This window comes from Prionailurus viverrinus, chromosome C2 (assembly GCF_022837055.1).
Source record: "Prionailurus viverrinus isolate Anna chromosome C2, UM_Priviv_1.0, whole genome shotgun sequence".
NCBI classification, from domain to species: domain Eukaryota; kingdom Metazoa; phylum Chordata; class Mammalia; order Carnivora; family Felidae; genus Prionailurus; species Prionailurus viverrinus.
This window is the reverse complement of record NC_062569.1, coordinates 87,278,932-87,303,283: the sequence shown is the minus strand read 5'-3', so window position 1 is coordinate 87,303,283 and position 24,352 is coordinate 87,278,932. Positions and strand designations below refer to the sequence as shown.

Sequence of the window (24,352 nt, the reverse complement as noted above, 5' to 3'; positions counted from 1 at the left end):
TTTCTGTGTCTTTTTCTTTTTTTGATATGTGGGACACATAAAAGGAGATTATTAATAAACTATCTGAGTGGATGACTCTTCCAAAGGTGGACTCTCTCCTGATCAGAAAAAAATGCATATCCTACCCATATCCCAGTCTGCTCCTGCTTGACCCTGGGCTATAACCATGGGGAAGAGTTTCTGGGTCAGCAGAGCTCATAGGAATTGGTTCACCACCCTTCAAAATCTCTAAGGCAAGAGAGTCAAAATGGATTAAAGACCTAAATGTGAGACCTGAAACCATAAAAATCATAGAAGAGAGCACAGGCAGTAGCTTCTCTGACACTGGCCATTTTTCTAGATAGGTCCTTTGACGCAAGGGAAACAAAAGCAAAAATAAACTGTTAGGACTATGTCAAAATAAAAAGCTTCTGCACAGCAAAGGAACCAAGCAACAAAACAAAACTAAAAGACAACCTACTGAATGCAGAAGATATTTGCAAATGACATCTGAAAAAAGGTTAATATCCAAAATATATGAAGAACTTACACACCTCAACCACCCAAATAATCCAATTAAAAATGGGCAGAAGACATGAACAGACATGTTCATCATTACTTACCAGGGAAATGCAAATCAAAACTACAAGGAGATAGCACTCATATCTGTCTGAATGGCTAAAATGAAAAACATAAGAAACAACAAGTGCTGGCGAGGATGTGGAGAAAAAGGAACCTTTGTGCACTGTTAGTGGGAATGCAAACTGGTGCAGCCACTGTGGAAAATAGTATGGAGGTTCCTCAAGAAGTTAAAAATAGAACTACCCTATGAGCCAGCAGAATACTGGGTATTTACGCAAAGAATCCAAAAATACTAATTCAAAGGGATATATGCTTCCTTATGTTTCTAGAAGCAATATTTACAATAGCCAAACTATCGATGCAGCCCAAACGTCCATCAATTGATGAATGGATAAAGATGTGGTATATATACCCAATGGACTATTACTCAGCCATAAAAAAGAATGAAATCTTGCCATTTGTAACCACATGGATTAAGCTACAAAGTATAATGCTAAGCAAAATAAGTCAGAGAAAGACAAATACCATATGACTTCGCTCATGTTAATTTAAGAAACAAAACAAATGAGCAAAGGGGAAAAAAAAAGAGGGAGAGGCAAACCAAGAAAAACACTAACTATAGAGAACAAACTGATGGTTACCAGAGGGGAGGTGGGTGGGGGAATGGGTGAAAATAGGCAATGCGGATTAAGGAGTGCACTTGTGATCACAAGGGTGATTAAAATAAAACTAAAAAAAAAAAAAAAAAAAAAGGCTTTAAGGCAAGAAAGCCTGGGTAACCTTGGTTAGCAGTCCTGGGAGACCCCCCAAAATAACCGGACTCGTGGCTAACGTGCAGGCGGCCCTGCGCGGGGTGGGGGGCCCTGCGCAGCCGCCCTCTCCCATCCCCCTGTCAGCACCGCAGGGCAGTTCCCTCTAAGATGCCTGCTCTTGCGAGTGCTGAGTCGCTGAGCAGCTTGCTCTCCATGTGACTTCAGTTTCCGTCCGTTCCTTCCGCAAGTGCTAAAATAATCTGATGCCCCAGGGAGAGGAGGCAGCCCAGCCCCGCGTTCGGCTGCTCTCGAGGAGTCCGAAGCCCCGGGAGAGGATGCGCCCCGCGGAGCCGCCTGGGCCTGCGGGAGCCGTGAGTATTTCCTGCGGGACGGCCCTGCTGGGGTGGGCGAGCTGGCGCGCGGCTGGGTGGTAGGAGGTCAGCGTCCGTGGCTCGCAGCTCGGGACAGACGGGGAAGTTGTGGCTTGCTGCATCCAAACGCCACCGCTTTTGTGCTCGGTTTGGGGGCCACAGCTCTGGGTAGGTGGAGAAACCTCCCTCTGGGAGCACTTACAGCCCAAAAAGGTGGTGTGGTGCAGTGAAAGCAATGAAAGCTTCGGATTCCTCCTTTGGGGGTTTGAGTCCTGGCTCTCTGGGGAGAACTTCTGAGCCTCAGTTTCTTCATCTGTGAAATGGGAACACTAATGCTCCCTTCCTGGGCTGAGTGACTGGAGGAGGTGATAAGACTCTACTGTGAACACTCAGCATGCTGAGTGCTTGGACGGATCTCCTTTCCTGTCCCACGACATGGATTGAGAATCACCATTTCATAGATGAAGGCACTGAGACTCATTTACAGCGACACATATTTATGGATGTCTTACATGTGTCGGTGCTTTCAAGGTATTGGGGATAGAACTTGAATAAGACAGGCAAAGCCCATTCCCCAGAGTTTTTGTCCTTGGGAAATTCTATAGGGTGTTGTTACTCGGACCCACAGCCAGTAAGTATCAGAGGGAACCTAGACCCCAGGCTTTTCTGGCCCCTTGTCCAGTGCTCTTCTGTAGTAGCCCTGGTGGCCTATCCATGTGGGCCAGATTATAGAGGTTCAGCTTGTATCCCTGTGCACTTAGGAGCTGTCATAAGTAAGGAGCCACTGACCAGGCTTTACCCCAGAGAGAAGGTGGCCACGTGCCCAGCTATGGCTGGAACTATAGGAGGCTGAGCAGGATCTTAAGAATGGAGCCCCTGGAGAGGGCTGGTCCTGAGTGGTGCACTTCCAGGGGACCCCACTGGAGGTTTCTTCCCTGATGGGTGCAGCCTATTGGAGTCTGATGGGAGAAACATTCGGTACATAGAGCCAGCCCTGCGAGCCCCCATTTGTGCCCCCTTCACCTACTGGCTGTGCTGCAGTAGACGCTGATGGTTTGCTGGGTTTTATAGCCCTGAGACTTATTTATTTTTCTTACACACCCCATAGGTTTGTACATGTATGTCTGAGAGTTCCTAGGGGTGATTAGAAAATCGTGGGCCAAGAAAAAAAAATAGAACAAAACAAAACCTTGGTTATTGCCTTTAGGTTAAAAGAAAACAAAACAAAAGTCTGTTTCACAAAGAGGGTGCTTCATCTAGTTGGCGCCCTTATAGGAACTTCATGAAAACCCATATAAACCTGATCCCACATAGTGCTTAAACCATTCATTCAAGAGCAGGGACTTCCCAAACAGAAGGCAGGGCCTGGGGTCTTTGGCCTGAGGCCTTTTTAGGAATGCACTGACCTCTGTCGCTGGCTTGTTTCTTCCTCACAGAAGAGTGATGCCAGTACCCGTTACGATTTTCATTCTGACTGCAGTGTGCATCCACACCAGAAAGTATAAGCTAGACTCCTGGATGGACAACTAGATGTACCTCACGCTATCCTCAGACCCACATTATAACCACAGAAGTTAGGGGACAGTGGGCTTTCAACCATGACTGAAAAACCTTATCTTGCTCAGGACATGCTATATGCTCAGCGATGCTTACTGACATGCCTGGATATTAGTGACGAATCTTTTTTGCCTTTGATAGAACTCCTTTATTATACTCATTTCCCACCCCTCAAACTATTCTTCGCAACATCACTGATAAAATGTCATGTGCTCAATGTGTAGGGGCTTCTGGGCTAGGTGAGGGGATGATCTCTGAAAGCTTGGAGAGGAGAGGAGAGGGAAAAAGGACACTGGCACTTGGATCTTGTCAAGCCTCACAAGCAACTGTAAACCTGAGTTCAGGGGTCTTTTAGTTAGAAATGACAAAAACCCAACTCAGCCTGGCTTCAGGGGAAAAAAAATATTGTTTCAAATAACCAAAAAGCCTGTGTGAAATAGCTTCAGGCATGGGTGGGTCCAAGTGCTCAAACACTGCCAGCTTTGCCTTTTCCTGTTATTAGGCAGGTCCTAAAGTTGGTGGCAAAGATGATCCCATTCCTCCATGAATTCAAAGAACTGCAGCTCCAAGCTTAGTTCCCACAAGTTTGGCATCTGAAGGCAGGAACAGAAAGCCTCTTTCCCAATAGTTCTAACAAGAGTCCTTCTCTTGATTGTCATGGGCTTGTCATCTGTGATGTACCCACTGTAAACCCATCACTGTGGTTAGGGAAATAGGGGGCTCTGATGGGCCTGGTCTGAGGCCTCGTGCATAGGCCCCTCCTTGGAGCCAGGGATTGAGGTCAAACCCAAACAAATGTGGGCTTCTTAAGAAAGGAAGGGGGTTTGTTGCATGACAATGGAAATGTACTTAACACTATTGAGTTTTACGTTTAAAAATGGTTAATGGGGCGCCTGGGTGGCTCAGTCAGTTGAGCGTCCAACTTCAGCTCAGGTCATAATCTCCCAGTTCATGGGTTCGAGCCCCGCATTGGGCTCTGTGCTGATAGCTCAAAGCCTGGAGCCTGCTTCAGAGTCTGTGCCTCCCTCTCTCTGTCCCTCCCCACCCGATGAATAAACATTAAAAAAAATAATAAATAAAAATAAAAATGGTTAAGATGGTAAATTTTAGGCTATGAGTATTTTACAATTAAAAAGCAACAACATAAAAAAGGAAGAAAAAGGAAGAGGTGGTTTCCTCAAAGGGGAATTGAGGAGATGTTACCAGAAGGAGAAATGAGTGTGGGTAGGAAAAACCAACTGATTTCCAGAGCAAATGGAGTCAGGTGCTGACACCAAAGCGCATGTATCTTCTTGCTCTAATGCATGAGTGATTTCAGACCAACAAAGGGAATAAAGGAGGAAGTAGAACCCTGTCGTGTTCTCACCAGCGAGGTAGGCATAAGGAGCAGAGCTAGTGCCTATGATGGGCTGAATGTGGCCACAAAGCCCTGTGAGGACACAGGGATGCCCCACATCCAGCCCCAACCCAGAAGGTCGCTGTAGTCAGGTGCTAGCTGTGTGCCCCAAGAAACTTTCTGCTGCCACCTCCAAGAAAAAAAAAGAATCAGGAGGGGATTTCTCCACAGAAGATAGCACTTGGGGCTCTGTCTTTTTACCTTGACTCTGTCCTTTTACCTTTTTACCTTGGGGCTCTGTCTTCTCAAGCAGGACCTAAATGTCTGAGGCAGCCCAGCACCCACAGTGCCGGCAGGGGCTCATCTTGATGTGCACATCATGTTCTCCAGTAACTTCATGTCACTCCTTTCTAGATGTCAGGCTGGACACTGGTTCCTTCTGGTCCTTCCTGTTGTTACTCCTCATCTAGACCAGCTATGGTCCCTTGGGTCTCTCCTGCCTTTCCAATGTCTCCTTGGGGGTCCTACCAGATGCCAAGGCTGAGCTCTCTCCCTCAGGTCTTTCCTGGGTTGGCCCTGGGTCACCTCCTTCAGCTTTCAGACACGCTAATGGTCTCCTTATCACTGTCTAGGCTGACAGCTGTAGACCTCCTCATGGGACTCTCCTGATGGCCTTTCTCTTATTCTAGGTTCTCCAGACTTTCCCCAGTCCCTGAACTGAAGCTTCCATTATATTTAGTAATACTGGCTTCTTGTTTCCTTCTAAATTCCCAGGTTTTTCCCAGGCTTTGTAGCTCCTTTTGCAAACCTGTAAAGGCCTTCACCTTTGTCATAGTTACACTTCATGGCATTGACAGGTTACCCACAGAAGACCATGGCCCCATGAACACTCAGGGGTACTTACTATTCAGAATATCAAACACTGCATGGCAGAGGCACTGACCAATTGGAATGGACATTGTTATTAGAAGCAGAATCCTGGGGTCCATGTTGGGTCAGGTGTTAACCTCCCTGGCTGCTCGATCATGGTGGGGCCTGGCAGTTCCAAGAGAGGGGCCAGGCTCATGGGATACCTATTTGCCAACAAATACAAACCTGTGCAACCCAGCTGAACATTCACTCAACATATATTTGTCCCAGGCAGGTGCACATCCAGCACCTCCTACCTGGGCCAGAACTTGGGTTTTGGCTTGTTGAACAATTGATTTGGGTCTTTCTGAGCCTTGGACTTCTTATCTATAAAATGGAGATAATAAGCAGGGACTTGAACATAGATTTTCATTCCAGTATTCATAGAAGTCTTATTCACAGTGGCCAAAAGGTGGAAATAACCCAAATGTCCGTTGATGGGTGAATGGATAAACAAAATGTGATCTATACATACAATGGAATATTATTCAGTTATAAAAAGGAATGACAGGGGCGCCTGGGTGGTGCAGTCGGTTAAGCATCCGACTTCAGCCAGGTCACGATCTCGCGGTCCGGGAGTTCGAGCCCCGCGTCGGGCTCTGGGCTGATGGCTCAGAGCCTGGAGCCTGTTTCCGATTCTGTGTCTCCCTCTCTCTCTGCCCATCCCCCGTTCATGCTCTGTCTCTCTCTGTCCCAAAAATAAATAAACGTTGAAAAAAAAAAAAAGGAATGACATTCTCATACATGCTATGACATGGAGGGACTAGAAACCTGATGCTAAATGAAATAAGCCAGGCACAAAAGGGCAGATGTTACATGATTCCACTTACACAAGGTACCTAGGATAGGCAAATGTATAGATAAAGAAAGGACTGTGGGAGTACCTGGGTGGCTCAGTCGGTTAAGCATCTGACTTCGGCTCAGGTCATGATCTCACAGTTTGTGAGTTCAAGCCCCGTGTCTGGTTCTGTGTTGACAGCTCAGAGCCTAGAGCCTCCTTCAGGTTCTGTATCTCCCTCTCTCTCTACTCCTCCTCCACTCATGCTGTCTCTGTCTCTCATAAATAAATACACTTTAAAAATTTAAAAAAAAAGAAAAAGAAAAAAGAAAGAACTGTGGTTACCGAGAACTGAGGGGAGGGGGAATAGAGAGTTCCTGTTAAGTGGGTACTGAGTTTCCATTTGGGATGCTGGATAGGTCTGGAGAAGGATTATGGTGAGATCGCATGGCAAAGTGAATGTATTTAATGCTACTGAATTGTACACTCAAAAAGGTTTAAAATGGTAGCTTATATGGGTATTTTACCACAGTGAAAATGGAGACAGCAACGCCTATTTTATAGAACTGTTGTGAAGTACTAAACGAGATCCAAGGTCGGTAAGAAGACTTTGCAACTTCATGCTGTTATTGCTATTATTATTCAATAGTGTTAAGTTATAATCCAATTGTTTTGGCTTTATCCAAGAATCCCCTAAGAATCATTGGTATCGGGCACCTGGGTTGTTTATTCGGTGAAGCGTCCAGTTCTTGGTTTCGGCTCAGGGCATGATCTCACGGTCAGTGAGTCTGAGCCCTGCATGGGGCTCCACACTGACATTATGGAGCCTGCTTGGGATTCCTTCTCCCTCTCTTTTTGCTCCTCCCCCGCTTGCGGATGCGCTCTTTCTCTCTCAAAATAGATAAACTTGAGAAGAATATTATTTTAAAAATCATTGTTATTTTTGGCGGAGGGGATTTCTTCTCTTAAAATCACATTACTCCCATTCCTCTGTGAATTCAAATAAGTTGTAGTGAAAAAAAAAAAATCAGCCTTAGAACAGGCAACCACCTTGTCAGTGCAATTTGAGGGATTTTGAGAAAGACAAAATCATCTCCCCTACCGTCCTGAACCTACACCATGAAAACTTTATTACATTTCATCATTACCGATATAAAAGAGCCTTGTATTAAAGAGCATATCCGTGTAAAGAGCTGTGAAGTGTAAGATACCCATTAAAGAGCAGTGTATTAAAGGGATATCAGTCATTTACACTGCAGTGTAGACAGCTTTCCTCCTAATTCTGAGGACTCTAAAGCAGTGATTGTCAAATCTTTTTTTTTTTTAACAAGACAAACTTTTCTCCAAATAGCTGACTTTGCAATCTCGATTAAATTAATTAGATTGATCTAGAAGGTTGAACAAGTAGTAGCTTCATTTTTTGTTAAATCACTTGATATGCATTCTAAAGTTTTTAGGGGGAAGTATACTGATGACTGCAATCTATATCTTTTTTAAAAGTTTGTTTATTTATTTATTTATTTACTTATTGAGAGAGCACAGGGGAGGGACAGAGAGAGGAAGAGAGAGGATCCCAAGCAGGCTCTGCACTGTCAGCACAGAGTCAAATGCGGGGCTCGAACTCACAAACCATGACATCATGACCTGAGCCGCAATCAAGAGTTGGACACTTAACCCACTGAGCCACCTAGGCGCCCTGACTGCAGTCCATTTATAAATGCATCAAAAAATGAGACGACTTGAGCTCCTAGGTGGCTCAGTCAGTTAAGCATACGATTCTTGGTTTCAGCTCGGGTCATGATCTCACAACTCGTGAGTGCCAGGGCCATGTCGGGTTCTGTGCTGGCAGTGGGGAGCCTGTTTGGGATTCTCTGTCTCCCTTTCTCTTTGCCTCTCTCTCGCTTGTGCTCTCTTCGTTTCTCTCTCTCTCTCTCTCTGTCTCTCTCTCTCAAAAGTAAAAAAAAAAAGATCTTAAAAAAAATAAGATGGATTGAAGGCTGGATAGAAGGATAGGTAGATCAATAGCTATGTGATAAAAACAAATATAGTAAAATGTTAATAGCACAATCTGTGTGATGGGTATACCAGCAATCACTGTCAAATTCTTTCAACTTTGCTGTGTGTTAAAATTTTTCATAATAAAATATTGGGGAAATGTCAAATTACTCACAATACCTGGTAACTGCTCATTTTGCTTTTAATAAACATAAAAATCAAATAACGAAAATATCAAAAAACTTCAATAAGAGCTGTAACTCTATGATATATTATTATGTTATATGGATCATTGGATCATTGCTCAACTGAACTATTAGAATGAGATGAGAAGGTGACATATGCACTGGGCCTTGAAGGATGAATAGGAGTTTGGCAGCTGGAGAAGACCAGAAAAAGGACCTTTCCAACAAAGGAAACAGGGTGTGAAAATATACAATTTAGTCATGGATAGCAAGTATCCCAGGTGGCTGGGGCTTGTGGCATTGGGTTGAATTTTGCTGGATTCACAGACTAGGTTTGAATCGCAGCTCTGACATTCTCTAACTATATGGCCTGAACCTTTGTGAGCCTCAGTTTACCATGTGTAAAATGAAGATGATAACATTTATCTGCTAGGATTTTGTGAGGATTATTATATGTAAAGCCCTGGCATAGCACTTATCCCAAGGTGAACCCTCAATAAACATTAGCTATCGCAATTGAGAGCCTGGGAAGCAATTTGACAGCTTGAATACCACCCCATTGAGCTGGTCAGTTGTCTGGAATCTACATCATTTCTTTCCTCAGTTGGGCTCTTTTTCAAGGGAACCAAGGTTGGAGGGGCGGAGGCAATATAGTTCCACTCTGGGCCATAAGCCTTGGTTCTCACCTATAACCCCTTCCCTGCCTATAGTCTCCCATAGTCTATAGACTTTGGGTGGTCTCTCCTCTTCCGAACATCTCCAGATCCACACTCCGCAGCTCAGACGGATGGGAGAAGGTACTGCCACTCTTCTGTTTTATTTATATTAGTATGAGCTCCCTGTTTGCACAGAGGAATTCTGCGTTTAATTCTGACATGACCTTGTCTTACTAATGAAGTCTGCAACATTTCCTTATATTGACAAAGTTCTTCACACACATTCTCTCATTCGGTCCTGAAACAACCCTGTGAGGTCAGCATGGCAGGTATTATTGTCACCTATGACCACATTGGAGTGTGAGAGAGAAACCTGTGATATTGAAAGGAAATGACAAGTTTGAAACTAATGCATTGTTGGTAGGGTTCCTGTCCACAGAGATTATGTGGGTCTCTCCTAAACGAAGGTGACAACACATGCCCACTACCACTAGCCATGTAAGAGCAAGGTGTTATGGCCCCAGTGGGAGCATATTTGCATTTAAAACCTGTGGTCATGGAACAGGACAGGGCGAACTGACCTCCATTGGTTCTAAAGGGCTGACCCTGACCACATAGGGAAGCTGGCTGACTCATTTGTAGCCCTGAGGCCACAAAGTCAGGCAGGATAGTGTTTAAGCAGCATTCCCTCCACACCGGCTGCCAGGAATTGGTTATAGGTAGAGCCCAAGAGAAGAAAAGCTGCTGTGGCCTCCAGCCTCCCTCCAGGCAGAGACAAAACCTAAGCCATTCCCAGATGAAGACCCTCCCCAAAGAGTGGGTAAAGCTTGGCTGATCACGCGTGCTAGGCTGTGGTGCAAACAAGAGATCTATCTGTATTTTAAACCAGTGCTTGGAAACCACTGCACGGTGTTCCCTGTGGCACCTTGTCCATATCATCCCATCTCTCTGGCCTGAGTGTTCTCATCTCTAAAATACTGGAGGGTAGTTCCTTCAGAAATGCTACAATTGTCCTGAAGAAAAAAAAAAAAGTCAGTTGCTAGATTTGAACGAACACGCACGTGGCAGAAGAGTCATGTGCAACAGAACTGTCCTTTCTCACATAAATTCTTGGGGCCACACATCCAAGGAGCATTCTAACAAATTCAAATGATACTCCTCGCTTATTTGTGCAGGGGATCACGAGTTCTAGAAGTGGGATCCGAGTTCTGGAAGCAAATGCAAGCGGTATTTGCACGACCAGCTGCTTACAAAGCAGTGGGCTCCCACCTTGGGTGTGTTTAATGCCACAGGCAGGTTGATTACCTGCCAAGGATGACACGTTAAAGATGACAAAGACTATTTTTGAACCTTCTTTTAAAACTTACCTTAATATAGTAGCAACCCTACCACACAGGCATTATGATTCCCATTTTACTGGGGAGGAAATCGAGGCCAAGAAATTGAGTGATGTACTGAAGGCCAGGCTTTGAACCTGTTCCATTTGTCCCCTTAGCCTGGACTCTTTCTTCACCCTTACAGTCACCTTTCTAGAAGTTGGACTAAGAACATGCAGCCCAAAATCTAAATCCCTGAGGCCCTAAAAAAGAAAAAGAATTTCTATAAAACAACTTAGTTATTTTAGTTATTAGTCAATGATATTTTTCCTCCATTAACTCCAAATGTCCCTTTAAGCACACTTACAATAATTTCAATTTTAAGCACCTATAAGAAATTCTCTATTTTTGTGATATTTGTTAGGCTCTGATTATAACATATATTTTAATTTCAATTAATAGTATATCGATTCTATTCTTTTAAATTTTTTTTTTTTTTCAACATTTATTTATTTTTGGGACAGAGAGAGACAGAGCATGAACGGGGGAGGGGCAGAGAGAGAGAGGGAGACACAGAATCGGAAGCAGGCTCCAGGCTCTGAGCCATCAGCCCAGAGCCTGACGCGGGGCTCGAACTCACGGACCGCGAGATCGTGACCTGGCTGAAGTCGGTCGCTTAACCGACTGCGCCACCCAGGCGCCCCGATTCTATTCTTTTAAAACTTGTCTTGGGGCACCTGGGTGGCTCAGTTGGTTAAGTGTCCGACTTTGGCTTATGTCATGATCTTGTGGCTTGTGAGTTCGAGCCCTGCTTTGGGCTCCACGCTGCTTGGGGATTCTCTCTCTCTGCCCCTCCCCTGCTGTCTCTCTCTCTCTCTCAAAATAAATAAATAAACTTAAAAAAAACTTGTCTGGATATAGTAATTGAAGTTGATTGTTGGAAAATTAGAAAACACTAAGAAACAAAAATACAGATGTGGAAAAAGTAAATATTAGGTGCAGTTCTCTCCACTGTTGAGATTCAGCTGTGTACCCTTTCAAGTATTTTCCATGCACATGCACATGAGTGCAGATTCCTTTAGCACACTTGGGATTATACCATACATTCTGTTTTGCATCTTCCTTTTTTTCTTAATATTTTATTATGACCATCTTTCCATGTCGCTAAATATATTGCCACTGAAACATTTTTAATTGTAGCACATTATTCCTATCATATAGTTGTATCATAATGTATTTAGCCAATCCTTTCATTGTTGGACTTACAGATGGTTTCCGCTTTTTAAAATATTATCACTAATATCTCACTGAATATCTCAGTAAAAATATCTTTGCGTACATTATAATTCCTTAGGATAAACCCCTAAGAGGGGAATGATTGAATCAAAAATAATCTATGTTTCAACATCTTTGATAAATTTTGTAAAATTGTCCTTCAGAAAAAGTGTGCCAATTTTCCCTCCCACCTTCAGGGTCTAAGACGATGCTGGGGGTGATGGGGACTCAAAAGCTATTGTGTTGCCTATGTTTTAACAAGTTCATTACTAAGAGAGAAAGCCAGAGAAGCAAATTGTGAGGTCTGAATTCACACATCACAGTTCTAAATGCCATGTTGCCCCAATCCTCAGTATGCAAGTTCTTTTTTAGATGTGTTCACCATCTGAACATTGATTCTATGCAAAATATAGGAATGTACTAATTCAACCAAAGATTACAGCTGGTTCTTCACTTTTATGACTCTTCTTTATTTTCTTTCACATATAATCCAAAACCAAATTTTAAAAATCTTTGGATTTAAAAGTCCACTGTTTGGACATTTATCCAAAGATATAGAAATAAGTCAATAAAGGCATGTGACTGTTCAGCATCATTAGCCATTGGGGAAATGCAAGTCAAAATCACAAAGAGGCCACCTCACACCTACTAGGATGGCCGGAATACAAACGACAGAAAATAACCAGTGTTGATGAGCACGAGAAGGAAATGGAACACTCCTGCCCTGCTGGTGGGAATATAAAGTGTGCAGAAACTGGAAAACATTCTGGCAGTTCTTCAACGTCAAACAGAATTACAGTCTGACCCAGCAATTTCATTCCCAGTATGTATAGGCAAGAGAATTGAAAACATGGCCACACAAAGACTTGTACATGAATGTTCACAGATGCATTATTCATAATAGCCAAACAGTGGTAACAATTCAAATGTTCATCAGCTAATGAATTCATAAACGAATGTGGCAAGTTTGTCCGGACAATGAATATTATTCAGCCATAAAAAGGAAGGAAATACCGATTAATATGTGCTGCAACATGGATGAACTTCGAAAGCATTATTATAAGTGAGAGAAGACAGACACACATTGTATGATTCAATATACATCAAACATCCAGAATGTACAAATGCACAGAAATGGAAAGTAGACTAGTGTTTGCCAAGGGAGGGGGGAAGTGACTGCTAATGAGTACAGGGTCTCATTTTGGGGTGTTGCAAATGTTCTGGAATTAGACAATGGTGATGGTTGCACAACGCTGCGAATATACTAAAAACCATTGGTGAATTACATAGTATGTGAATTATGTCTCAATTTTTAAAGTATATCTGTGGCTTATTTGCAGGAAAAGAGAGCACAGAGTATCTTTAAACCTTTTTTAGACGTGTTTAGTTTGATAGCTAGTTATCAAAGTAATCCAAACTCACTATTCAAAAGTTGAATAGTTTTTATCTTGAATTTATGTGTTTGTTTGTTTGCTTATTTATTTATTTATTTATTTATTCATTAACTTACTTATTGCCTCAATCAGAAGGACTCCCCCCCCCCCCCCCCCCGCCTTCTCATCTTGAATTTAAAGTTTGAATCAATGGGGCACCTGGCTGGCTTAGTCAGTTAGAGCATGCGACTCTTAATCTTGAGGTTGTGAGTTTGAGCCCCACATTGGATGTAGAGATTACTTGAAAATAAAATCTCAAACAAATCAAAACAACAACAAAAAACCAACATAAAGTTTGAGCCAAAATGTCATTCTTGCTTTTTTTCTTTTCTCCTTCCTTCCTTCCTTCCCTTTCTTCTTTCCTTTTCCAGACTACATTTTAAGCAATAAATATATCTTGCTAAACCATTTGCTTGGTGTCAGTACAATTTCTCCAAGCAAAAGTCTTGCAAATCAAGTTAGTTTTATGTGCAGATTCTTATAAAGAAGAAATAATGTCTACAGTCATCTAACATGATGATTTGTCAGTACTCAAAATAAGTCAGTTTTCCTGTAACAAGAATCTAATTAGTTTTGGAGTGCACTTTTAAAAAAATTTATTTTGAAAGAGAGTGGGGGAGGGACAGAGAGAGAGAGAGAATCCCAAGTCAACACCATGCTGTCAGTGCAGAACCCAACTGGAGGCTGGATCCCATTAACTGTGAGATCATGACCTGAGCAGAAATCAAGAGTTGGTCACTCAACTGACTGAGCCACCCAGGTGCCCCTAGAGTGCACTTTTAAAAACCATTTGTGTTTTTATGTGTTAATTTTTCATAACTTTTAGCTTTAAGTTTATTTATTTATTTTGAGAGAGACAAAGAGAGCACACGTGCATGCAGGAGCATGCAAGTGGGGGAGGGGCAGAGAGAGACTCCCAAGCAGGCTCCACACTGTCAGCCGAAATCAGTAGTCAGACGCTTAACCGACCAAGCCACCCAGGTGCCCCCATAACTTTTATCTTTGAAACCGTTTCTAACTTACAGAAAAATTGCAACACAACTAAAAGAATGCCCATAAATTCTTCACCTCTGTTTACCAATTGTTAAACATTTTGTCATATTTGTTTTCTTTTCCTCTCTCTATTTATTAAAAAAAAAAAATATATATATATATATATATATTTCTGAATGATTTGAGAATAATGTTGCAGACATTATGCCCCTTTACTTCTAAATAATATAGTGTATATTTTCTAAGTATAAGGATAGCCTCTTACATAAATGTAATCAAAATCCACACATTTAACTGGATCTCCTCCATAAAACTGTTATTTTCACCTTTGCAAAATTAGTAAGGAATCTGTAGAGAGATAGTTTAAGACTACTGTCTTGTTTCCCAACAAATTTTTGCTCTTCAGTTTTCCTTTTCCTTGATAAGTCTTGTCTATAGATTGCACTTGGAAAAATACATTGCTAGCTTTCAGATTTCAGCCACTGTCTCTAATTTTCAGGTAGCATCATGAACCTTGCATGCATCTATTATCCAGTTTTGTCCTTTGGGTTTAAAACTTATTAAAGAGCAAGTCCTATTTTAGTTGGCTCCTTTTTGTTGGCAAGATGCAACAGTAGGGCCAGCGTTTGAGGGGTGTTGCGGGGTACTATCATGAGAAAACATGGAAGTTGGAAATGGATCTGACCCTGCAGAGAACCATCAGGAACCCTAGAGGCGGCCTCAGAGCCCATTCTCACCACCCAGCCTGGAGGGCCCATCCTCCTGTCATTCTTCCTATCCTCCCTTCTCTGATCTCTGTTGAGACGAATGTTGACTGTTTTCATTCTTTTCTGTTCACACACCTTGTCATCTGACTCATAGCTTCTGCTTCCTCACAGCAAGATCCCTCAAAAATTCAATTCTACCTTCTCTCTGTGGCTTTTAGTTCCAATTTCCACTGCCAATGACCTAATTGTCTCCCTTGTCTCTGCGTTGGGATCACTCATAGCGTGCTGGCTGCATGTAAGGATTGACCTCCTCTGGTCAGATGCTTCCCCAAGATTCTATTAGCTTGTTGGAGGTGGAGGTGGAGGGATACATAGAGATGGTGGTGAGGTCATGTGTCTCCCTTGAAGGCTGCCTCACCAGAGGGACCATAGGTGTGGTGGACAGAGCTATCGACCTGGACAGTGGAAGTTATATTAGTACATCAGGTCAGAACACGTGATCTACTACTCTAGGGCTCTTTTCAGATAAGAGAGAAGCAGCCTGGAAGCTCTCATTTGAATGTCAAATGTTCCAATTTTCAGGATATCTTTAAGGTTGATGTGTATGTGCATTTTTAACTTAACAAATGTTTTCTGAACACCTTTCTGAGAAGAATATTTGAAAAATATATGTTCCAGAAAATGCTGGGACAGAAAATTACCATAATTCCCCCTCTCCCTTTAGAAACCCCAACATTTATTTCATTTTCCCTATTAATTTTTATTTTGAAAAATTTCAAACTCACTGGAGGGTTAAAAGAAAGTATCATGCTAAATTTATCAGTTGGTAATATTTTCTTTAATTTTCTTCCTTCCTCTCTCCCTCCCTTTCTCTCTCTTTCTCTCTCAGGCCATTTGAAAGTAGGTTATATAAGTTGTAGACATCATGAAACTTCACCCCTAAATACTTCAGCGTGCATTTCCCAAGAATAAGAGTACTTTCCTACATGACCAAAAAATCATCACTGCACCTAAGAAAATCAGCAATAATTCGATAGTATCATTTGTACATAATACCATCTGAAAGCACATTATTCAGCACACATATTACCTTAGTTGTCTCAAATTTTTCTTTTAGAGATTTTTAAAAATCCAAAATCCACTCAAGGTACATGCATTACACTTAGTTATTATGGTTCTTTTTTTTTTATGTTTATTTATTTTGAGAGACTGAGAGAGCGTGAGAGGGGGAAGGCAGAGAGAGAGGGAAAGAGAATCCCAAGCAGGTTCCACACTGCCAGCGCAGACCCCGACGTGGGGCTCAGCCTCACGAACTGCAAGATCATGACCTGAGCCGAAATCACGAATGGATGCTTAACCGACTGAGCCACCCAGAAGCCCATTAAGCTTCTTACTCACTTGTAATCAAACCTCCCCCTTTTCTCCTCCGCTGCCTTTTTTTTTTAATTAAAAGAGTTTTTTTAATGTTTATTTATTTTTGAGAGAGAGAGACAGACAGACAGACAGATCACAAGCAGGGGGAGGGGTAGAGAGAGACAGAGACACAGAATCTGAAGCAGGCTCCAGGCTCTGAGCTGTCAGCACAGAGCCCAGTGCGGGGCTTGAACTCACCCACTGTGAGATCATGATCTGAGCTGAAGTCGGATGCCACCCAGGCGCCACACCTCCACTGCCTTTCTTTCTGTTTCAAGACTTTGACTTCTTTGAAGGGCCCAAGCCAGTTGTCTTATAGGATGATGTATAGCCTGGATCTGTCTGATTGTCCCCTCATGACTGGGTCCAGGGCAAACATTTTTGGCAAGCGTACTGCCAAGATGGGGCTTTGTGTTTCCCCGGGTGCCACATCTGGAGGCTCAGAGTGTCAGGTATTCTCACTACGGGAGATGCTAAGTTTGAACATTTGGTGAGGGCTCAAGTCACTTCAATTTTTTGCTACGATCAAAGAGACCAAAGCTGTTTGCCTGGGGCTTTCAAATACTTCTTGGTAGTAGGAATGATTTGAAGTGTTCACAGACTTGTGTTTCTGTTTTTTATTATCCATTCTCTGTGGTGTGTGACCAGCTGCCCTTCCCTCTCTTCCAGGATCCCAGGTGGGATTTGCTCTTTTCTTTTTAAACAAAGGCAGACTCCCTTCCTGTGGAACCCTCTAGCTAGCAACTGTACCTTTCTTCAAGGGTGTCAACGTCACACATTCACACCCCACACTCTGCCTCTAGAGATTTCCTCCCCTCAGGCCAGTCTATAAATATTTGTTTCTGAGACCGGTACCTCTGAGAGTTACCATCTTTCTCCGAAGTCCTCTTTCTTTAAAGCATTTTCAGCTATTTGATTACTTTGAGGAGGAAATTCTCAATGACATGCTAATGTATGTATCACATTCTTAACACTGACTGATCGCGCCTTTAGCAAAGAGCGCGCAGTGTGCAGTCGCAGCTCTGGGGGCAGAGGCTAGAGTAGCAGCGGTGACGGGAGGTGGGGAGGTGAGAGTGTGGGAGTGAGGTGATATTCGGGGTGCCCCTGAATGTTAGAAATCCAGCATCCTTGCCTGAAAATGAAGCGGAGCTCTCCCACATTCATGTCAGGGTTACTCCTTAGCATTCCCAAACTTTTCGTACGAGGAGATCTTTTTATGGACAAAAATACCTGTAGATTAGCCTTTACTTGTGGTTGTATTTCACTCCCAGCTGGTTAAGACGTTACATCATGACAGAAAGCTACTTGAAATTAATAACACTTAAAAAAAAAGTTGTTTTTTTTTTAAAATACAGGAAAATCGACATGCATTTGGAAAACAAGCAGTGTACATATATGTTTAAGTGTTAGGGGGGTCTAATAATACTAAGTGTGCTGCTGCACCCCTGGATGATTTTGATTTTTGTGAGGACAGGGACATGGAAATTTCAGGACTTCCAGAAGCAGAGACCAGTCAAAAGATTTCACTCACCCTCTCCTTCTGTCCTTCGTAAAAGCAAGCAATCTCCCCCACGTCCCCTTGCTGAAGCCATTCTTTGGCCCGCATGCCGCCACCTTCTTCCACGAAAGCCGTCCTGAGCCCAGAACTGATGTGGTCACGGGGATGGATATGGAAAGCGCTCACCCAGCATACAGTCAAGCTGCTGCTGGCAGGATCGGGACACCCTGTCCAAAAGGAGTAAATGTTCCCACCCCTTTCAGCCCACAGGGCCACCTACTCAGTCTTCTTTGACCTTACTTGGCTCAGTGAAGCAGGACCTTTTCCCTCCTACCTTGTGGAAATAGAAAAAGCAAACAAGCACACTTTCTAAAACAAGGAGGAACTTTTACAGCTGATGTGCATTCTTCTTCCTCACTGTTCGTGTTCTCTTGCTGTAGAATACAGTCTCGATTCATGTTGTTTTTGTGAAGTGGATCGGTTTTCACCACTTATTTATGTTCATACTAGGTACGAACAGAGAAAAAATAGACAAAAAGCCATATTGTATTTCTGCCTGAAAAGGAACACTGTGTAGGGTAGCCTGGCTGGCTCAGTCAGCAGAGCACGAGACTCTTGATCTCAGGGTCGTAAGTTTGAGCCCCACATTTGGCACAGAGATTACTTAAAATAAATAAATAAACTTTTTAAAAAAAAAAGAACACTGTATGCACATGGGATTGATGTGGGTTGAATCACAGTTTTCCATGATAACCAATTAGAATGCATAGTCTCAAGACCATTGGTTGCATAGGGGATGCCGTTAAGCATCGGAGGTCCTGATATTTCAAGGACTTCTAAGAGAAGTTTGTGATGACTGCACACAAACAGAATAGTTAGAAGATAAAGAAGAAATGTAAATTCAATACTATGAGGACTTCACTCTAACAGAAGGGTAGGATTTATAATCTCAATATCTCCAACTCAAATGTGTTACAGACACAGTACAGTACTTACGTCCTGCTAGCACCTGAGTCAATAGTGCCTTGTCTTTGAAAGCTTTTCACTTTGATTAGAAGCTGACAATCTCTGGCATTAACCATGATCAGGAAAACCGTGACTGGATAAGACATAGAGAGACCTTATAGAAATTATTAACTGAATAAAAGAATGTAGGATTGTAGATTCTATATAGAAGAGAACAGGACTTACCATTTTTTTGCCTCTACACTTAGAAGGAACTCTTCAATTTTGTTACCTGGCTTAAGAAGATACGAGCTGAGTCTGTTAATGCCATCTGCCTCTCATGTCAGGATCTCAGCTTTCATATAGGGGAGTTTCCCGGTGGTCACCCAGACCAGGAGACGTCATACTTATTCAGACCCTACTTAGGGAATGATTTGCAGTTTCTTATGGCTCCATTTCCTCTGTGGCTCCTCAGTGGTCATAGTCCATGCAATGGAAACCATGAATCCAGGACCTTTTAATTATAGTGAGGGGAGGTTCCAGGTTACCTCATTTAAATTATTCATTTCAAATGGCGCCTGGGTAGCTCAGTTGGTTAAGCTTCTGACTTTGGCTCAGGTTATCATCTCACAGTTCGCGAGTTGGAGCCCCGTGTCGGCCTCTATGCTGACAGCTCAGAGCCTGGAGCCTACTTCGGATTCTGTGTCTCCCTCTCTCTCTGCCCTCCCTCACTTGCGCTCTGTCTCTCTCTCTCTCTCTCTCTCTCTCTCAAAAATAAACATTAAAAATTTTTTTAGGGGCGCCTGGGTGGCTCAGTCGGTTGAGCGTCCGACTTCAGCTCAGGTCACGATCTCGCGGTCCGTGAGTTCGAGCCCCGCGTCGGGCTCTGGGCTGATGGCTCAGAGCCTGGAGCCTGCTTCCATTCTGTGTCTCCCCCTCTCTCTGCCCCTCCCCCGTTCATGCTCTGTCTCTCTCTGTCTCAAAAATAAATAAAACGTTAAAAAAAATTAAAAAAAAATAAATAAAAATTTTTTTAAAGTATTAATGCCACACTCGTGTGTCCTCCATTATAATTATTTTCCTTTCACTTCCCTTTCTCTACCCAAAGTGTAGTTGAGGTGATTTGGCTTAAAAAATGGATGTATTTTCTAGAAGATGCCAGAGAGATTGGAGTGAAGTGGGACAGTTACTTATTTGCCACAAGCTTAGATGCTCTCTTATAGCTCACCCAACTAAGGTTAATTGTGAGGAGGGGAAGCAGTCCTGTGCACACAGCAGAGGCTTCATACGATTTCCAGTGAGATTTGCCATCCAAACTCATCTTGTACTCTTTGCAGCTCCATGGCTCTGAGGAATCCTTCTGCATACTCTTGGAATAGTGTTTCTCAACCTGACTGGTTGAGAGAGAATAAAAAGCCTTTTATTCTTTTCAGGGTCACTATATACCTTTTTTGTTTAGGACTGATCCAAAGCCATTCTCACTTACATCATTGTATCTGCCAGGGTCCAACCAGGAAACAGAAACACCCAGATTATTTGTTAAAGAGAAAATTTAGTGCAGGAAATTGGCTACACATGAAGAGGCTAAGAAGCTAACCAGCAAATAGACAATCAACCCAGAGGTTAGCAATTTTAGGAAGCTATGATCTTCCCTAGTAGGGGAAGGATAAAGTAGGGAAAGGATGGTGTTACTAGAGTCTAGGAGTCACCAATAGAAGCTCAAGGACTTCTCAGTCCAAGGCAGGGAGAGATGGAAAGATTCAGTCCTCCTTCTGCTGTCTAACTTCCCATAGTTCCTCCCATTGACCAAACCAGCTGGAGGCCAGCTGACACCCAGAGCTTGGGAAATAGGCTTCAGAAGTCAGTTCCCTATGATACAGAGCAGGGTAAGGCATCTATCCGAGGACAAACAGCTCTCAACCAGCATAGTCTTCTGTTACTGGAATTAACCTTGTTCTGGAATTTATTAACATAGAATTTTTAATGCAATCTTCCTGCATACCTTTCACACACCAGTTGGTATAATGATATATTCATTCTTACATCCAGATTTTTCATTCTTTTCCCTTCTTTGTGTAACTTGAATTACCTTGGAGATGACACGTAACAGCCACTCAACCAGCTCAATGGTGTTTGAAACTCATAAATAATAATTATGTCATTAACTACTTTCACAGTCAATGAAGCACTTTCACATATACTGGTTGATCTCATAAAAACTCTGAATAGTTATTATTATCCCCATTTTATGGATATCGGAGTCTTGGAGACTTTATATGAATTGCTTGGAGGCTTTATATGAAGTCTGCTTGGAGACTTTATATGAATTGAAAAACAAATCCTGGAGCCAGAATTCAAACCCTGGTCTGTCTGGCTCTAAATCTGATAATTTTTCCATGCTGCCTCATGAAAGAAGGAGTTGCCCAGAGGGAACAACAGTAGTTTTTCTGGGCTGGTTGGCTGATTTTAGGAGGAAGGAGAAAATACATTTTAAATTTGCAAAAATTTTCTCATTGACCCAGAAATTAAAATTATGCTCAGGGCATGACTTCGGGCCTATCTAACATTCCAGTCTAAACAATTATATTCTCCCTGAAGAAATCACAATCTTTCCCTGTACATATCTAGATTTGGCATTTCAGTATAAATTGAAATGGCTGTTCTAGAAGGGTCATTGTCACAGCAGCATCTACCATCCCAAGCCTGACAGTGGGGGTGAGGGAGGAAGGCAGTGGGGAAAGTCCTTGGTTTCCATTTCCCTGTCTGTTTTCAATAAAATATAGGACACCCCGTGAAATTTGAATGTCAGGTAAACAATGAATTTCTTTAGTGTAAGTATGTGCCAAATATTGCATGGGACATATTTGCACTAAAAAGTTATTTATTGTCTATCTTACATTCAAATGGCATCTCGTAATTTGCTAAGTCTGGCAGCCTTATTTCCAGTTGGGCAGTGATCCCAAGGTTGTTTTGTGTGTGTGTGTGTGTGTGTGTGTGTCCTGTGCAGATCCTAAGGACAAAGCCCATATGGCTCTGCTTCTGCCATCTGTGCCCTGTACATGCCATGAGGTAGTACTTCCTGCACAGGTGCAGAAATGGAAGGAGGGCCGGGAAGGGGATTCCCAGTGTCCAGCAAATACTGATGAATTCTCAATTGGAGGTTCCCTTTGTGGTAAGGAGCGCTGACCTGACCTGAAATGAAGGTTAAAGTTGATTTACCTGGTTTTGCTTTGCTTTTCTGTTAGTCTGTTTTCACTGGTGAGTATTAAAATCTGACCATGAAGTTAAAATTAGCCTCAGAGATGTGTAAACTTATTCAAAGAAAGAGGAAGAGGAAGGGGCCCAAGATGGCCTGGGTGTGTGAGGCAGAAAGGTCTGTGGGTCCCATGGAATGGGTGAGGAGGTTCATTTCAGTGCTGGTGCTGCTGGCCTAGGAGAAGCCTAGGGAGCAGGCCCTGTGGTCCCTTCTGGGGAGATGTCAAGGAGAGGATGGAGCAGAAGAAATGCTGGGGCCAGGCACTTGCATCTGTTTGTGAGGAAGCAGAGCTGAGAAAGGAATGTCACTGGGCTATAAGCCCTCCCAATAGGAGGGCAGTCAGTTCAACAGCACCCTCAGGGAGAGAAATTATGCTGGTTACTCATCCTGGAGCTCAGGGAAGGGGACCTCGGTGGGGGCTGCTCTCAGCCCTGCTACTAAGTTGATCTGGAACCTTAAATAAGCCCTTAGTGTCTCTGGGCCTTTGAATGTTCTCCTGTAAAAATGCAATGGCAGAGAATATAATATATTTCCATTATGGTTTTGCTTAGTTCTAAAATTATATTGGTATATGTATAATTTTAAGCCTTCTCATGGTTCCTGTTCTGTGTTCACTGGCCAGGTAAGAGGGCTGGCAACCACACCTCATCAATAATCCTTATTATACCTGAAGATTACTTTTCATTTGCCCCTTAGTTTTTTTCTCTTATTCAGGCAAACTATCAAAGTCCTTTTTTGCAAAAGGTTGTATTCAAATGAGTCAAAACCAACGAGACCTACCCTCCTAAAAGCCTCATGTCAACACAGCAATTAGTAACTCTACAGGACCAGAAGCTACAATTAGTATTTCAGTCCCGGTTCACCATTCTTTTGTTCATTCATTCATTCATTCATGCAGCAAATATTTACTGAGTTCAGGCAATGCATCAGGCAGATTTGAGCTTTGGGAGGAAAACTTCAACAGAACTACAAAATGTGGCAAACTCTGGGTGACCTGAGATCCGGTTCCTCAAGTCCTTTGCCTCTGTCTTCTGTTGGTGGGCTCTTAGAAGTTTCAGTATTCAGCCACCTGTCCATCAAGTGGTAGAGGCAAAACAAAAATAAGTTCTTGTCAACAGTTGTAGTGAAAGGTTGAAAGTATTGGCTAACTTGAGGTATTTGAATGATCTGTGGGTTTCCACCTCCTGATAGCTGTGGGCCTCTAAGACCAGACATAGCTGGGAACTGGCTCCTTCTACCAAGAGTGCAAAGCAGCCCTCTGGGATGTCCTTCTCTTACTCACTTCTTCCTTGCCCTCTGTCCACAGTGCTGCACTTGAGATGGAGTTACTGCCCCTCTGGCTGTGCCTGGGTTTTCACTTCTTGACAGTGGAATGGAGGAATCAAAGTGGAATGGCCACGGCAGCTTCCCAAGGGGGCTGCGAGTTGGTGAGTTTTCCAGGAAACTCTGTCTGTTGGTTTTGTCCTGACAGGGTCTGGTCTATTGGAAGACTGATGTATTGTCAGTCAAAGAGGGCAGGGAATGAAAGAGTCTGAATCACTCTGTAGCTGCCTAGCATGAGGCCATGTGCAAGCTGCTCCTTAACCAAAGGTTCAGATGACACCTGAGAAAGACCAGGCAGTCCCTGCCCATCTTCCTCATACCTGCTGAAGCCAGGAGGCCACAGAGACAGGCACAGGTTAGTCACCTGAAACAAGAGCACCCTGTTAAAAATCTGGATGATTGAGCTCTACTAATGGTACCAGAATCCCTGAGTAGGGCGTAGTAAAATTGGATAAGCCCTGACTCAGAGCTTGTATATGAGCCAATAGCAAATGCTCAAACAGCTGTACTGCAGAGCAACATTCTTGATCACATTCAGGCTGAAGACGATCAAGGGAGTGGATATCTGAGCTTTTACAGTTTACCCTCTCCAGGGCTTTCAGCCTCTATCTGGAAACAGATCTGGCTCATAACAACTGGGCACATTTCTGGAAAATTTCCCCCTTGCCTATAAGTCAAAAGTCTGCTTGAGAAACATATATTTCATAAGCATTCCTTGAGTCCTATTATATACTAGGTACTAGAAAGACAAATTGGATGTCGGGGTTAATACCTACAATCAGAATTGTATTCTTAAAGCTGATAAATTAAAAAAACCCAGTTGGTCATGGTTCTTAACCACCTGTAGTAACCTCTGACCACTATGCTGTAGTATACTCTAGTACAGAGTGGGGGTTATGAGCCAGACCAGGTTTAAATCCCAGCTTGGGGCACCTAGGTGGCTAAGTCGGTTAAGCGTCTGACTTCAGTTCAGGTGGTGATCTCACAGTTTGTGGGTTCGAGCCCCACGATGGGCTCTGCGCTAACGGCTCAGAGCCTGGAGCCTGCTTCAGATTCTGTGTCTCCCTCTCTCTCTGCCCCTCCCCTGCTCGTG

At 43.1% G+C, this 24,352-nt stretch overlaps 1 protein-coding gene across 2 annotated transcripts in view; it reads left to right on the top strand.

Moving 5' to 3' along the window:
- Positions 1-1,553: 1,553 nt before the first annotated feature.
- Positions 1,554-24,352, top strand: part of NRROS (negative regulator of reactive oxygen species) — a 28,136-nt gene continuing 5,337 nt past the window's right edge. Inside the window, exons 1-2 of one of the 2 annotated variants that reach the window (XM_047875658.1) lie at positions 1,554-1,684; positions 23,243-23,363. In XM_047875658.1, the coding sequence (XP_047731614.1) occupies positions 23,256-23,363 (108 nt within the window). In that variant the 5' untranslated portion in view covers positions 1,554-1,684; positions 23,243-23,255. Of the gene's footprint in view, positions 1,685-19,726; positions 23,364-24,352 lie in introns of those variants that run through there. The other variant, XM_047875659.1, reaches the window with a different exon arrangement.